This window comes from Anopheles gambiae, chromosome X, assembly GCF_943734735.2.
Source record: "Anopheles gambiae chromosome X, idAnoGambNW_F1_1, whole genome shotgun sequence".
Taxonomy (NCBI): domain Eukaryota; kingdom Metazoa; phylum Arthropoda; class Insecta; order Diptera; family Culicidae; genus Anopheles; species Anopheles gambiae.
The window spans coordinates 19,110,555-19,126,779 of NC_064600.1; the positions used below are offsets into that span (position 1 = coordinate 19,110,555).

General features: G+C 48.1%; 4 protein-coding genes across 5 annotated transcripts; 2 read left to right on the plus strand and 2 right to left on the minus strand.

The window, feature by feature from the left end:
* Positions 1–1,109: 1,109 nt before the first annotated feature.
* On the plus strand, positions 1,110–3,307 carry LOC1270475 (origin recognition complex subunit 5). Its single transcript, XM_309174.4, has 2 exons — positions 1,110–2,026; positions 2,096–3,307. The coding sequence occupies exons 1-2, from the start codon at positions 1,421–1,423 to the stop codon at positions 2,882–2,884; spliced, it is 1,395 nt and encodes a 464-aa protein (XP_309174.2). The 5' UTR covers positions 1,110–1,420; the 3' UTR covers positions 2,885–3,307.
* Positions 2,882–5,270, minus strand: LOC1270476 (DNA polymerase subunit gamma-2, mitochondrial). Its single transcript, XM_560198.5, has 2 exons — positions 4,484–5,270; positions 2,882–3,171 (listed from the first exon to the last, which is right to left on the minus strand). The coding sequence occupies exons 1-2, from the start codon at positions 5,268–5,270 to the stop codon at positions 2,897–2,899; spliced, it is 1,062 nt and encodes a 353-aa protein (XP_560198.5). The 3' UTR covers positions 2,882–2,896.
* Positions 5,271–5,306: 36 nt separating this feature from the next.
* On the minus strand, positions 5,307–6,075 carry LOC11175511 (glutamyl-tRNA(Gln) amidotransferase subunit C, mitochondrial). The gene is made up of 2 exons (XM_003437114.2): positions 5,633–6,075; positions 5,307–5,547 (listed from the first exon to the last, which is right to left on the minus strand). The coding sequence occupies exons 1-2, from the start codon at positions 5,923–5,925 to the stop codon at positions 5,307–5,309; spliced, it is 534 nt and encodes a 177-aa protein (XP_003437162.2). The 5' UTR covers positions 5,926–6,075.
* Positions 6,076–9,559: 3,484 nt separating this feature from the next.
* LOC1270478 (DDB1- and CUL4-associated factor 6) lies at positions 9,560–14,613 on the plus strand. Of its 2 annotated transcripts, XM_309177.6 has the most exons (4): positions 9,562–9,836; positions 11,573–13,424; positions 13,517–13,769; positions 13,860–14,613. In XM_309177.6, exons 2-4 carry the CDS (start codon positions 11,878–11,880, stop codon positions 14,067–14,069), a joined length of 2,010 nt encoding a protein of 669 aa, XP_309177.6. In that variant the 5' UTR covers positions 9,562–9,836; positions 11,573–11,877; the 3' UTR covers positions 14,070–14,613. The 2 variants fall into 2 exon arrangements, with proteins under 2 accessions (XP_061506745.1, XP_309177.6); XM_061650761.1 differs by having other exon boundaries at positions 9,560–9,836; positions 13,517–14,613.
* Positions 14,614–16,225: the final 1,612 nt, after the last annotated feature.

Here is a 16,225-nt window from a genome sequence, read left to right on the forward strand (position 1 = left end):
GATGTCGTGTTCGATTGCTGCTAGAGCGCCGCCTTACTAAACTAGAGACAAGAATTCGACTGTCATAAAGCTCGCTTTAGGCCCGCGTCTATGCTCCATATAGCGCGTGGCCACGGAGCTGAAAAAATGTTGAAAATTTTTTCAACTTTGTCAAAATTGCTTGTCAACTGCAAAAAAGAGCTTTTCTCGTGGCCGCACCAAAAACATGCACAAGAGCGACAAAAAGCTCCAACATCTGAATATCATCGATATTTTGTTTAAGAAGCACTAACTAGGTACATAAATCAATTAGAATCATGCATTTTAGCATTATTATCATAACAATGGGTCACAACTGCGCCAAATAGCTGTTTGTTTACGCTTTTTCACGAACGTCAAATATTGTCAACTTTTGTCAACTTTTTTTTCCTGGCTGCTCCAGGTCACAAAATTTTGACAAAAGCTCAAAAAAGTGACAAAAGCTCACATTTTGAAAAATTTGTCAGCATTTTGTCACTCCCGTGGCCTTTCGCTTATAGGATGCGATTTTATCGGAAGCCCTGTCGGACGTGCGATTTCGTCGTACGACAGAATCAAAAATTTTTAATTTCGTCGGACGCCGCATTCGGTTTTATCTGTCTAACTAAATGTGTGGTGTTTTGTAGGAACAATTTCAACTTAATTTTTCATAATCGTTATATTATTAAAATCATCCAAATAAATGCAATATAATACGAAAAAACGTTTGACAGCACGTGCGATAAAATCGCATGCGATGAAGCACACGGCCCTTAATCGATTGCGATAGCCGAATTTCAACTTAATCTACCAAATCGAATAGGACAATTCTCATGGAGATTGCCGGACTGATTTCGTTTCTTATTTCTTCTCTTATCTGATCTCTTATCTTAACTTCTTATTTCAATTCAAAACTGATTCTCATTCCGGAGCTTATTTCTGGAGTCAATCCTGATTCCGCTACCGGGGCAAAAAACGATTCCCAGGTCAATTCCGATTCCGGAAATGAATCTGATCGCGGAATCGATCCGAACACGGAATCGAAATCGGGTAGGTCCGATTTCGAGCGCCCACCACTAGTTTATAGATTCAAATTTGTTGTTTGTTTGTTTTTCTCGCTGTGAAGCTTGTTTTGCGATAATCGCACTGTCATGTAAAAACAACGTAAACCTGCTCAATTTGCGCGCGCTTTGTATCTACCCCTCTCTTTCTTTCACTTGCATTAAGCAAAAGCTACGAGAGCGTGATCGCAGTATGTTATTGTTTTGCATCGTGAATACGTTCAAGCGACGCCGGCTATTCAAACAACGACCATCACACAACGCTGTCCCTTGGCAGGGGAAATCCAGCTAGTCAAACAAACGAAAAGAAAAAAAATCATTCAAGTGTTAATTAATGTCTTTTCACTAACTGTCCGCTCAGCATGGAGGCATTTGTGAAGCAGATCGCCGGGGTGCTACCCTGCCGGGACGGGTACGTGCGCCAGCTGTACCGCTACTACCGCAAGGGCGATCAGTTTCCGCCCGCCCTCTACATCTATGGCCAATCATCGACCGGGAAAGGTGCGATCTTGCGCGAAGTGTTCCGGTGCCGGTCGGCCGCGGACGAATCGCTGCGGTGCGCCCAGCTGAGCGCGATCAGCTGCTACACCAACAAGATACTGTTCGAAACGATCGTCCGCCAGCTGGAGGGCGCAGAGCTGTCGCAGTCCAACCACTACAGCATCGACTGCAAGCTCGAGTACGCAAAGGACTTCCTTGCCGCGCTGCGCCAGCGGCTCGATCCAGCCCGCTCGTACGTGATCGTGGTGCGCCATGCGGAGCGGCTGCGCGACATGGCCCACAACCTGCTGCCACTGTTTCTGCAGCTGCCGGAAGCGACCGGGCTGAACGTGTCGGTGGTGCTGGTGTCGTCGCTGCCGTTCGAAAAGTTCTACACCAAAGCGGGACTGCCGCCGGTGGTGAAGCTGTTCGTGGCGGAGTACACTCGCGCCGACATGCAGCGCATTCTGATGAACGATTACGCGCCGGTAAGTACGCGAGGAAAGTGGGAGAGCGCAAACACGCTCCTTCACTGACCCTTCCCTTTCCACACCCAGCACGTGCAGGGACTTGGCGGGCAACGGTCCGCCCCCGACCAGCTCTGGCTAGCCGCGATCACGGAGGAGTTCCATCGCAACTACGTTAGTCTGTTTCTCGGCACCTTCTGGAAGGTGTGCCGCGACGTGAAGGAGCTTCGCCTGGTGGCGGCCGAATGTTTCCCCGCCTACTGTGAGCCGGTGCGGGACGGCACCATACCGGCGCACGATTCGATGAAGCTGTGGCGCAACATTACGAAGACGCTGCGCGCCGCCCTGAGCACGATGTACATGCGGATCGGCACGAAAGCCACCGGCAGCGGTGTCGCACCGGACGGGACGGCCTGGTTGGCCCAGAACCTGGAGCTGCCGTACTACGCCAAGTACCTGCTCATTGCCGCGTACCTGGCGAGCAACAATGCGGCCAAGGAGGACCGGCGGCTGTTCATGAAGAACCACGGCAAGCAGCGGAAGCGCATGCAGGCGGTGAATGCCCGCGCGAAGGTGACGGAAAAGATGACCACCAAGCTCGGCCCGAAAGCGTTCAACGTCGACCGGTTGCTGGCCATCTTTTACGCAATCCTGGACGAACAGGTGGGGCTGACGTGCAATCTGCTCGCGCAAATCTCCACCCTGGTGCACCTGAAGCTGTTAACGTACGCGTCGTCGGCCGAGGGTGGTGCCGGCGGCAGCGCCATGCTGGACGGTTCGGCCACCCGGCTCCAGTGCACGGTCGGGATGGACTTTATCCTGCAGATCGGTCGGATGGTTGGGTTCAACGTGCGCCAGTACCTGACCGACTTCTTCTAGCGGTGTTTACATTTACGCGTTTATTATTCTCTCTAAGTAGTGTGGCAGATCGGACAGATGAATCGTTTCGGACAGGGTAGTGTCGCGGGAGCGCAGCTGTAGCAGGCCGGTGCGCAGCGTTCCGGCCCCTAGGAGCAGGACGTACGGTACGCCGATTTGATCCAGCCGATCCAGCGCCGGCGAAGCCTGTTCGAAGGAGAAGCTTTCGTGGACAGGAAGGTTGGCGGCGCGCAGCACGTAGGTTAGATGCTTCGAGAGGTCAATCAAGTCATTCCGCACGTTAGCAACTGTCGGTGGAGGAGGAGAGAAAAGAGATAATTTAAATTTGAGACTACGTTACTTCTACGCAGTGCTGCAAAATGTCACTGTCACTGTGTAATGTCAAAATGTCACTGTGTAATAAAAAATCTGATTGAAACAAAATCGTCACGTACTCAATTGTGATAATCAGAGGTGATACTCAAAACAATTGGTGTGATCAATGCATGCTTCGTGACATTTTTGCGATCAAAGTCACTATGTCATGACTTTTTTTTACTGTAATCAGTTCTGCAAAATGTCACTAACAAATTCCAGCTTGATCATGACAAATTCCGACTGAAACAAAATCATGTCAGCGTCACGCACTGTGATCAATGCATGCTTCGTGACATTTTTGTGGCCAAAGTCATTATGTTATGACTTTTTTTTTACTGTGATCAGTTCTGCAAAATGTCACTAACAAATTCCAGCTTGATCGTGACACATTCCGACTGAAACAAAATCATGTCAGCGTCACGAACTGTGATGATCAGAGGTGAGATTCAAACATTTGATACGACTATCCCATGCTTGGTGACATTGTGCGCAATCAACTCTTGGCCAGTCACTTGGTCGCGAGATTTTTAGTTGGTGATCATCATGATAGTCATGGGATATATGCGATACTTGCAAGTGGTTCCAAGAATCAAAATGAGTTCATGTTTTCTCGCTCTGTTTGACCCGAAAGATAAACAAAACAGATAGAGAGAGAAAGCATGCTCATTTTGTTGTTAGAGACCACACGCCAAGTATATTCCAAGAATGTCGTGTTTATCGCCGACAGAAAATGTCCGAGTGAGTGACCAAGAGTTGGGTCCTTACCAAAATGTCACCAAGCATGTGATTGATCCATCATCTGTTTGAGTATCACCCCTGATCATCACAGTTGTGTACGTGAGCTGACTTGAACTTCGTTTCAGTCATGAGTGTTGGTGACTGAAATAGTGGCACTTGGCAGCATTGTTCAAAGCCAGAAAAAGTCATGATAATGCTTGCGACGGCATTAACCTCAGTTTGTCAGTCAGAGTATCGCGTTCGGCATGTCATGACGCACTTTCATTGAGTATCAGCAATGAGCATCAAGCTACCACGGATATGTTCATTGTTTTCGTTGGCAAACATCTCGTGATACTCATGACATTTTGCAGCACTGCTTCCACGTAAGTTTTGTTCGAACTTCTTCCTTTTTTTAAAGCGCGTGTTTCCAAACTTTTAAAACCCAATATCGTGAGTGTTATTTTCTCCATATGGCCATTAATAAACAGTTTTATCTTTACCAGTAAATATCATACCAATTACCTGTAGCATCTTCCCCCGCACAGACGATACCGCACTTATATGGAGCTATTTTGCGGTGAATCTTCACGCACCGCTCCGAGGCAGCACACTCGAGCGCGTCCATTAGGATGGCAAGTACCGCTCGGTCAAGGTTGTGCCCCACGCGCACTATTGCTGCCTGCCGCTCGCCCACCCGCTCGCCCTCGGACAGCTCCAACCGTTCCAGCTCGACCATCTGCGCGTGCTCGGACCGGTCCAGAAACCGGGCACAGATCGATACGGCCGTCGTCCGGCCCTGGTCTGCCTCGTCGCGCCTCATGTCGGAGATGAAATACCGGCCCGGATCGACGGACCAACGCATCCACCAGATTTTGCGCTGTCGCTGCAGCTGGTAGAGGAACTGGCTGCCCATTGCTGGCGGCAGCAAATAGGTCGTGTGCAGCTCGAGAGTTTCTGGCAGCTGCAGCGCAAAACCATCGCCTAGGCTGACCAGCTGGTTCGTGCGCGCTTCCTCCACCAGCAGGCCGATCGGGTGTTTCGGCACCTTGTTGCCGTTAGCACGCTGGACCATGCCCAAGCTCTCCAGTACGCTACGATTGCTACTTCCACTGTACATTGGAATTGGGTTGCTGTTGCTACTGCCGCTGCCCAGCTGGTTCCTTGCCGTGCGCAAATTGTTACGCAACAGCTGACCGACCGACGTTAGCGATAGATCACGCACGGTTGCTCCGTCCAGCCGAAAATCGACAAAGCTACTCTGCCGACAGGTTTGCAATAGCTCGATAAAGGTTTTACCCGCCCGTGCCATACTTCTGCTACTGATGTGTGTGTGTGCGACGAAGACTTACGCTCGTTCGCCCTGCTCGAGCGGAATGTTGCCCGGCGGCGCTACGAAGTACTCCTCCTCGGTGATGGTTGCGTTCTGCAGCACCTCCGTCTGGCGGTCACCGTCATCCACTGTATCGGGCCGGAGGGCAAGCTTCTCGCGCTCCAGCACACTGTAGAGCGGTTCCACGCCGTCCGTGCCGATGGGCAGAATGCGCGACGCAAACTCAATCGAGTCCTGCAGCGTGCCGAGGGCTTCCCTGTGGAGAACGGAAATAAGAAACACGTGCGTTAGTTTAAGTCTGCTCGACTGCAAACCCGCATCGGGAGGCGGTCCGTATTTACTGGCTGTCCAAATCTACGAGCGATAGCCGCTCGAGCAGGCGCACTGTTTGGTGGCTGATGACGACGGGCGCTGATTGTTGATTGCCGTCGGCCGGCTCGGTTGACCGGTGCGTTTGCTGCGGAACCTTGGTACGATGCTCGAGGCGCCGCTCCGACCAGGTACGGTTGGCGGAACCGGTAACAGCGGACGACTCGGGCGTTGGCTGCAGTGAGGAGAAGCTTCTCGGTGACAACCTTCGCGCGACCACAAAGCAACGCAGCATGCCGCAAACGCGAACCGTACTGACAAACATTCAACTGCGCTGGGTTACGCTTCTAATTATCAATTGGACCACTCAGTATCGTACGGCAGAGATTCGAATCGGAAACTAAGGTGACTGCTCCATGCGTGCTTTGTGTTTGTTTTGCTTGGAGTTTTTTTTCCGCACCCCACTGCAATGTCAAAATCAAACTGTCAATATCAGCTGTTTACCCAAGGGACAATATTTGCTATTGCAATCAAGGTATATGTATGTAGAAGGTGCTTTTATAGGTTTGCAGGTGCTAGCTTCGAAAATTGTTTTACCAAAACGATTGTCTTGTTCAACAATCATCTCCATTAATTGAGTGAAATAGGTTAAAATGTCAATGTAGTACAAAAAAGGTTATTTCTTTAAAAGTATTTCTTCCTTATATTTACATATACACATGCACCTAGTGATGGGTTGTCGGCATCGCACCCACCGACCAATAAAACCGTCGATTACCCCCGGAGCCGTTCCAAGTCATTCGGAGTCATCGGAGCCGTCCGGAGCCGTCGGAGCCTACCGGATTCGTTGTAACAGTCGGAAGTATTCTGAAGCCCTGAAGCGCCCGGAGCCGCTATTCGGCAGCTGTAACTGGTTGGAGCCGTCCGGAGCCGTCGGAGCCTATCGGATTCGTTGTAACAGTCGGAAGTATTATATACTGTGCTATCGTACGGGACCGAGCACACTAGCGTACCTCGAGTTTTCACGCACAGCGGATACCTATGGAAAAAGAGTCTATGGAAAAGAGTGGCTAAAATTAAAAAAATATCGAAAAATAATTTTGAATTTAATAACCTAAGTTGCACAGATTAAGCTTCAACGACTGAAAAATCAAATATCCATAGAAAAAAATGAAAGCTCCATAGCTTCACTGTTTTGCTCAATAGATGGCGTATTATAACTAATCATTATAGTGCTGTCCTATTCTTGCAATGTGTTTCGACAAGTTTCATCTTATAATGACCTATATAGTCTTTTAACTTTCTGAGCAAAAATCTATATGAATAGTCGTGTGGTCAGATACATGGGTATCAACACCATTGACCATTACTCAAATCTCACTAGCTTAAGTGCTGAAGGTTTACATTGGAGTTTAGTGTTTAAACAATCGTTTCACCGTTCTAGTTCTAGCGATGCATAACTTCGATGCATATAACAGTACAGAGGGACGTAGAAAGCTCTCAAAGTGAGGAAAGTGCTCCACTGGTGGGGTATTCCACCAACAGATGACGCCACCAGTTTTTTTGTTGCTATTTTTAGAATGCATCAGTCGTTCACCGTTTGCTAAACGAAGTCGTTTTATATTCTGTTTAGGTAGAGAGTTTGAGTCGTTTAGAACCCGTTTAGTTGTCGTCGACCCTTCAAACAACCCGAGTAAGAATCTATTTACAGTCGAGCGCCGTTTATACTGGTACCTTTTATCCGGCTTTCCGTTTATCCGTGCTGTTGACAGTTGTGATATTGCGTTATGAGGAGGATATTTGAAAAAGCGGTTATAAGAGCACATTGTCGCAACAAAAAACACTATAATTCATGGCAAATTTCAATTTTTTTCATTGAAAAAACATGAAGTTAATAAAACCTGGGTTATTTTAAAGAAAATTTTCCAAAACCTCAATAGGAATTGGTGATAAAATATATCATTTGAATCATTATCCGTGTTATTCGCATATCCGAGCGAGGTGAAGTCCCGAAAAGCCCGGATAAACGTCGCTCCACTGTAATAAGTCGTGTGTTCAGATATGTGGGTATCAACACCAACGAACAATATTCAAATCTCACTTGTTTCAGTGCTGGTGAATTAAATTGGTATTTAGTATTTAAATACAGTCTGTTCCCGAGTTACGCGGTTTCTGCGTTCCCAACGAATCCGCGTAACTCGAATATCCGCGTAAGTCGAATTTCACGTTTTTTGACTAAAATTCTATTGATTACTCCGAGTTTTTGATTTAATGTAGTACTTTTATATACATCATCATTTATTTGTTAAGATTCGTGCAGAAAATTCTAATATTTCCGGCTTTTAAGCGGTTTCAATTTGTTAGCAAAAATGTAATTTATACCGATCTTGAAGCAAATTGTATTGATTTGACATTTAATCTGTCAAATTTATAAAACCACGTATCTCCGAATCCGCGTAAGTCGAGAACCGTGTAACTCGGGAACAGACTGTAATCGTTTCGCCGTTCTTGTTCTAGCGATGCATAACTTCAATGCGATGCAAGTTTGGAGTGTTCCAAGTTTGGAGTGTTGCACCTACCTTCTGGTACCGGTTTCGATTTTGGCGGAGTCATTCGGAAGCGACTCCGGATTTTTGTTGAATTTACCCATCCCTACATTGCACTGGCCAGCTGGTTATATGGTACAAAGCTACAAGCGTATAGGTGCGCTACTCTACACCCACTTTGGTGCTATAGCCGTGTTTTGTTGTTTGGGTATGCTGTCAACCGACACGCAAGAACAAGGTTAGTTCATTGTGCTCTTGTTGTGCTGCTGCTCTGGGTAAATCGAAATCCCACAGTTGTCGCTTCAATTGCCGCTACGCGATTGAGTTAGCCGTAATTTAAAGTAACAAATTCAAACCCTTCCTTCATAGGCGTGGTAGGCGCCGTGTGAGCAAAGCGCAGCGTTCAAATGTTTAAAACATTAGAAAAAATCGAGTGCCGCCAACCCAAGGTGGATTTAAAAATATCAGGTGGTGGACTCTAGTGCATTTTGACAATTCGTCACTTGACGTAAGGTCCCCAGGATTCAAACTTTGTTTACATTTATTAAATTTGTTCATATAATTTATCTGCCCCATTTTTTCGATTAAATATTGTTTAAAAATATATTTTGGACTTTTCGAGTTCTTATTTAACATTAAAACATGTATTAAAGTGTGTTATTTAGTGTTATTCCGTGAATTTATTCTATAATTCATTGTGTTTTCGACATTTTTAAAGATAAAAACAAAGAAATCATTTTTTTCAATTTTCATATTAATTCCTCATTATCTACGAGTCGCATGGACAATTTACGTGAGATTAGAACTCTTACTCACATGATTTTAAATTTCATGCATAAACAAATCATCAAATCTTTTGTTGATATATCTAATTTTTTTCGACAAAATCAATAGACACACAAAAATGCACATAATAACTAAGAAATCTGTTCTATTTGCTAAGCTTTGTGCGCGGAAACCAATGGTTAACGGTTTTAAAATGACGTAAAGTCCCTCAACTATGGCGACCCCCCAAAGGCCCTAATCCACCACCTGATATTTTTAATCCACCTTGCGCCAACCGAACAGTTGTTATCAAGGACCGTAAAGATATCAGGTCAAGTTATATGCCCGTTTTGACAGCTAGGTGGAAGAAGAATCGACGAAGAAAACTGACAGTTAGTTTTCCGCGTTTGGCGAACGCTTCAAGTTCTCGAAGATAAAAATCCATTTTAAATCACGGACTGTGTTCTAATAAACTAAAATATTCACCCAAATTGATCTCCACCAAATATTGACCATGCAAAACGTAAACAATCCATCAATACATATACAAGCGGAAAACCATCTGTCAAAATCGGAGCCCAGGGGGGGATCGCCAAAAGCGCTATAACTACACCTCATTATACATTCCACCTTGGTTGTTATGCTCGCAAACTTCACGCAACCGACAGTTGCTATTTGTCAGTCTCGAAATCGAACCGAACCTGCGGTACATTGTATAATTGTGCAAAATCTCTCGCAGTCGCTCGGCCAAAATAAAACAAATTGCATTCAACGCACCGGACCCAGCAGCTTCGCGACCGGTACGAAACCTTCCGTCTATCCCGCTTGTTGATGCGTTTTGTTCTTGTCGTTGTGTTTGCACCGTCGCGGTGCTACCGGAGCCGCCTCTGAAGGAAGTTAATCCCGGTGCCAAATCGATTTTCGCGTAAGTATTGTCGCTCTCGCACGGACACAGTAGGTCTGCGCGGATAAAGCCATCCCCGGTAGCTTCGTAATCAACGCAATCAACAGCCGCTGCCACCCAGCGTACACCAGCCGGCGTTCCGGGCGTCGTAACGGGTGTCACGACGTTGCAATCGGCCCCGGTCGCAATAAAGGTGCAGGTTATGCCAGCTACACTGCCTCCTTTTGACCTTCGAATTCCTTTTGCAGCGAAAGGCGTTGGTTGTTTTTTTTGTTCACCCTTTTTGCTCACTTCGGAGAGGTTCCGGAGCGGTTTCTGCAGCAACATCCTGCGGAATCGCTTGCGTGGGGCTAGAAACCTGCCCAGCCCCACCGTCGAAATATTCGCCGAAAAGGTTGTAAATCGGGCGTCAAAGCAGCTTTCCGGCATTCTAAAATTAGTCAAACGGTGCGCCGCCAACGTGCAGTGCTTGCGCTCCGAAATAATTACGTGTCAAAGGGCCAATTGTGTAGCCCTTCTTTTTTGTTTTTAGTGGAGCTATTCCAAACATCTGCTACTACTCGGTACAAAGTTTTTCAAGCGAAGAGAGCACCATAAACACCCGCGGTGCCCGTGTTTAATTATGGTATTTTTTTTTTGTTCTCTCGCCCGCGCCACTTGCGCGCGAACGCTGCCTGATATTGTGGCCCATTCTATTATTAGGGGTTAACGCTTACTGAACCCTTTCTGGTTGTAAATGCCCCAAGCGGTGCCCACACCATCCGTGCTCTAACAGATTACAGCACACACTTGTGTGGTACAGCCGAGCCAGGTTTTGTTGAATCGACGTCCAACGTCGATATCTAATCTGGTTGCATGATGCTGTCCGTTTGCGTACGATACGATCGTTACGGGTCGCTCTACCTTTGATAGCAAGTGGAGTACTTCAACTTACCTTTTGCGCTGTCCAATGCTTGCGCAGAATCCTTCCTACGAATCATGTTGATCCAGTCGGTTTGAAATGGTCGTTATCTAATTTAAACTGTTATTACTACCTTTGGTTGAGTTTGGAGTAGGCAGCCACTGGAACATGGATTTATATTAGTGGTGCAAGCTCGGAATCGGACCAACCCGATTCCGATTCCGTTTTCGCAATCAAATCCAATGCTGGAATCTAACTCCGGTTAACTCCGGAGCCGATTCCGGAGTCGACTCCGGAGCCGATTCCGGAGTCGACTCCGGAGCCAATTGCGAAGTCGGCTCCGGAATAGATTCCTAGATCGGAATCGGTCCCGAAATCAGAATCGGCTCCGGAATGGGTATCAACCTGAGAATCGCAATTTGCTCCGGTAATGGAATCAGGATTGACTCCAGAAATGGAATTAGCTCCGGAATGAGAATCAGTTCTTGAATTGAAAAAAGGAGTTTCAGAAGCAACATAAGTCCAGAATTCTCCATGAGAATGGATCGTTTACAAGTAAAATTTGATTCTTTTTGGCTATCAAAACGTAGCATTATTGGACCCATACGCCTATTCTTATGGAGATGCCGAAACCGACTCCGTTTCGAAGCCGATTCCGATTTCGGAACCGATTTCGATTCTGGAACTGATTTCAATTCCGGAACCGATTCCGAAGCCGATTCGCTAGCCGAAATCGATTCCGACGAAAACTTCATTTTTCCCATCACGAAATCTTCAATTATATCCCTTTAAGAGCAAACTGCATTGTTTTGCCACCTCTAATTTAAAGTGCTCAACGTATGATCTTTCATTACAGTGTATGCAGCTCTTCGCGACTCCAGCATAATGATAAAGCTCTCGCCCCGGTACAGCTCCACTCTAGTACGCTTCAGCATAGCAGTCGCTGAGCAGCGTACCTGTTAACAAATGAGCCGATCGGAGGGGAAGTTAAACCGTGCTGTACATAAATAGTTTACGTAGTCACTGATCCGCTCTTAGGCGCGCGCTCCCTACAATCAAACACCCATACTAGCCGCTTGGACAGCAACATTCAACATCGTTGAAGCCAATACGCGCCCAGCAGATTGTCCAGAGCAGGAACAGCCAAACACGAAGCAAAGGATGCCGCACCGTGGAAAGCAAACCCTGTTCCGCGACCTGCTCGACGGTCCGCGGACGGAGCCAGCCCGGTACCGGAGCCGGTTGCAGCGCGACGCGAAGAATTCCCTCGCCCAGCTGCAACGGCTGGAGCGCTGGAAGGAGATCAAGGCGCACAGCGGCTGCGTCAACACGCTGTCCTGGAGCACGGACGGGCAGCTGCTGCTGTCCGGCTCGGACGACCAGTACATTGCGATCTCGAACCCGTTCACCGGCCAGCAGCAGCGGACGAAAACGCGCCACCGGGCGAACATCTTCAGCGCCCGCTTTCTGCCCCAGTCGGACAACCGGGTGGTGGTGTCCTGCGCCGGCGACGGTACCGTGCTGTACACCAACCTGAACCAGGCCACCGGCGAGGAGACGCACGCGAGCGGCCACTTCGGCTGCCACAACACCGGCACGACGTACGAGGTGCTGACGGTGCCGACCGAGCCGCGCTCGTTCATGTCGTGCGGCGAGGACGGCACGATCCGGCTGTACGATTTGCGGCGCGTCAGCCACTGCTACAAGGCGCACTGCCGGGAGAACATACTGATCGCGGGCCCGGGCGCGATCACGGCCATGGCCCTTGCGCCGGTCTCGCTCCACTACATTGCGGCGGGCAATGCTGCCGGCTGCGTGCGCATCTACGACCGCCGCTACCTGGCGGTGAAGGGGGCGAACGATACGCCCAGCGAGCGGCACACGGCCGCGGTGAAGGTGTTCACCATTCCGGCGTTCGAGGACCGGACGTACCGCGTCACCTCCCTCGAGTACGACCGGTGCGAGCAGCAGCTCCTCGTCAACTACTCGTCCGACCATCTGTACCTGTTCGACGTGGCCAACCACGAGGGCGTGGGCGAGGCAGGTTGCCGCAAACCAGCCGCCCGGTCGGTAGTCATCCCCGGCAAGGTCAGCACGGCCCGCCAGTCCGAAGGGCACGGCGGAACGGGGGGCAACTTTCTCGCCGGCACCATGCCGGTGCGGCGGCTGCGGCTGCGCGGCGACTGGTCCGACACCGGGCCGAACGCGCGACCGGCCCACGAGCTGTCGTCGAGCATGCCGCTGGGCCAGGTGCGGCCGCAGCTGCAGGTCACGATCATGAACCGCATGGCGGACGTGATGTCGCGCATGCTGACCGATCCGCGCGTTCGGCTGACGCTCAGCAACTCGCGGCGCATCCGAAATCTGGCGCAGCGCGACCCGCCGGAGGATATGGCGGACCTGTTGCAGCAGGTGCAGCACCAACGGCAGGAGCCGCAACCGTCGACGTCCGGGCAGCAGCGCGTAAGCGTAGCACCCCCGCGCCCCGTACACAGCGACGATGATGACGATGACGATGAGGAGATTGCGCAAGCGACGCAGGAGCGAGAGCAGGCCGAGGCCGACGGCAAAAAGCCAGAAGAGGACAGTGACGGCCCGAGCCCAAGTGCTAGAGGGAACAAGGACGACGGCACGGAGGACGACACTTCCTCCGCCTCCACCAACTTTGACTACGTCAAGCAGAAGTTTATCGGCCATCGGAACACGCGGTAAGTACCTGCCGCGTAGCCAACCTACCAAGCCAAGCGTGTCTTTTAATTGTGCTCCCAACACCCTCTCTCTCTCTCTCTGTTCTATGCAGGACCCTCATTAAGGAGGCAACGTTCTGGGGTGACGATTTCGTCATGTCCGGCTCGGACTGTGGCAGTATCTTCGCCTGGGACCGGTACACGGGCAAAAACGTGATGCTGGTGACGGCCGACCAGCACGTGGTCAACTGTGTCCGGCCGCACCCGACCCTGCCGATACTGGCCAGCTCGGGCATCGATTACGACATCAAGGTGTGGATGCCGCTGGCCCAGGAAAGCCACTTCAGCGAAGAGGTGGCAAGCAAAGTAAGTGTCGAGCCTCGGCCCTTGCCCTCTCTGTCTGCCCATTTGCTTACCTACCGCACGCATTGCACGGTTTCGCTTTTCTCTTTTCAGCTCATGAAGCGGAACGCTGTGATGTTGGAAGAGACAAGGGATATCATAACGGTGCCAGCATCGTTCATGATTCGTATGCTAGCGTGTATGCACACGCTGCGCAACCGGCAGGATGGTGTCGGCGGTGGCGGTGCTAGTGGTGCCGACGCTGACGCTGGGGCTGCCAATGAGCACAACGCCGATACGGAATCCGACGCGTCGGAGGGGTAGATGGCGCGCGCACATTGTACGTTAGTGCGGTAGAATGTCAGTTACCAAAGGAGGCACTTACATGTTACGGATGTACGTTAGAGTAGCGATTGAAACACGCAGAGACAGGTAGGCAAAGCAGAAAGCAGGAAAAAGAACTACAGGAAACTGAGAGAGGCGCGGAATGAAGTTAATAAATTCTCCGTTGCGAATAATTTAATTATATTTTACATAGTCGTAGGAAATTTTAAAAAACTGAAATATGATTTCTTTGCGGTATTGTTTAAGGCACCTTTCTCAAGGACAGAACCATTGCCTTAAATTCACCACACAACACAAAAAAAAACAGAACTAAATCCATGGCAGGAGGAGTTGCGCATCTTTTGGGTTCAATCGCTTTTGCTAGTTATTAAAATATTTAACGCACCTCGGCATTGCCGAGTACAATCATCGTAACACAGAATTTTCTCTTAACTCCTGACGCTAGAATATTTCAGCTGTCTGTAGGTTAATAAAACCGAGCGTAAGATATTATATGGGCTGATAATCTAGCAAAAATTAACAATCTTGGTGTGTTACTCTGTTTACTGCCATTTTCAGCGAACTCAATCCGAACACGTTGGATGAACTGATTCTTTTTTTTCAGCACGGATGCCATTGCCGTGTTGCTAGATGAACTGTTGCATTCATCCACGAATAACATTATTTAAATGCGAATGTAAGCCTTAGGCTGCAATTGCCATAAAGTTGCATTTTGAAATTGGCAAACCTTCATTTCAATAGTCTACATCTGTGTATGATTTGCTCATTAGCTTGATTAATTTAATTTGATTTAATGTTTCTACAATGCGCAGAAAATCATGTTTCAATTCATATACCCCTTTCTTCCCTACAACGATCTACCTGGGTAGATACTACATGCATTAAGGGATTTTAGTTTCGTTTTAATCACACATTTTGTGATGATATCATCACCATACAAATTCTACTAAATTTCCTACGCTAATTCCTACGCTGCACGTTTCCTTCCGGGTATGATTTGTCGACTGGAACTGGAATTGTATCGGTTTCATACCCAGACCACGTCCAAGTATTGTTCCGAATCCGGAACAGTTCCAGCTACAGTTCTTAAAAATGGGGGAAAATTGGGCGCTATTTCTGGATCAGTATGAGGATTCATAATAGATTCCAGGATTGGTATAAGTTCATGATAGATTCTAGAGCCAGTATAGGTTCATGATTAGTTCCAGGACAAGTATGGGTTCATGATCGGTTACAGGGCCGGTTTGGGTTCAGTATCAGCTCGAGGTCCTTTATAGTTTTACTTTCAGTTCTAGGACTGATATGGGTTGATAAGTTCCAGGGCCGGTATGATCAGTTCTTGGACTGGTATGGGTTCATGATAGGTTCCAGGACCAGTATTAAATCTTAGACCGGTTTGGGTTCGGTATCGATTCCTGGACCAACATAGGTTTAGTAACCAGGTTCAAAACCGCCATTACAGTTCTTGACATTACAGTCGGGTCATATGCAGTTCTTGAACCAGAAAAGATGATGTATTGGTGTCAGGACCAGTGAACGTTTATTTTTGGTTTTAGGTCTCTTAATTGGTACCTCATTTTTATTAAGTTTCGAGACCATTGTTTTCGGCCTACTCTTTACAATAAAACGGATCTTTGAAATTTAGTTTCGTAGCCCTGTAACCTGGCCAAATTATCTAGTATAAGCGTGTACTTGAATTCTTTAGTTTTTAGTTTTTAGTTTTTAGTTTTAGTTTTTAGTTTAGTTTTTAGTTTTGGTTAAAGATATGAAAGTTTAGAAAAGCTGGTCATAGTTTGGCTGAAAAGAACCAATAAAACGAATAGGTAGAATTGCGCTTCCAAATCTAGTTACCCGTTGATATGGCGTCTTTCAAAATCATCTGTTATTTGACAGCTACGTGACCTACATCGCACGTTTAGGCGCTATAGTTCGAGGTTCACCAGATGAGATAAACAATATTTTAGTTTGAAATGAAAACTTGTCGCTCGTTCGTCTTCCATTAAATCAAATGATATTCCAACTATGTTTAATTTTATCTACTTATATCTAACAAAAGCATTGTGCGAGAGGTGAATTTTCGCCCATAACAACTCCGCCATAGCGGAGAGCGCGTTTGAAGCCGGCTTGAAACACGG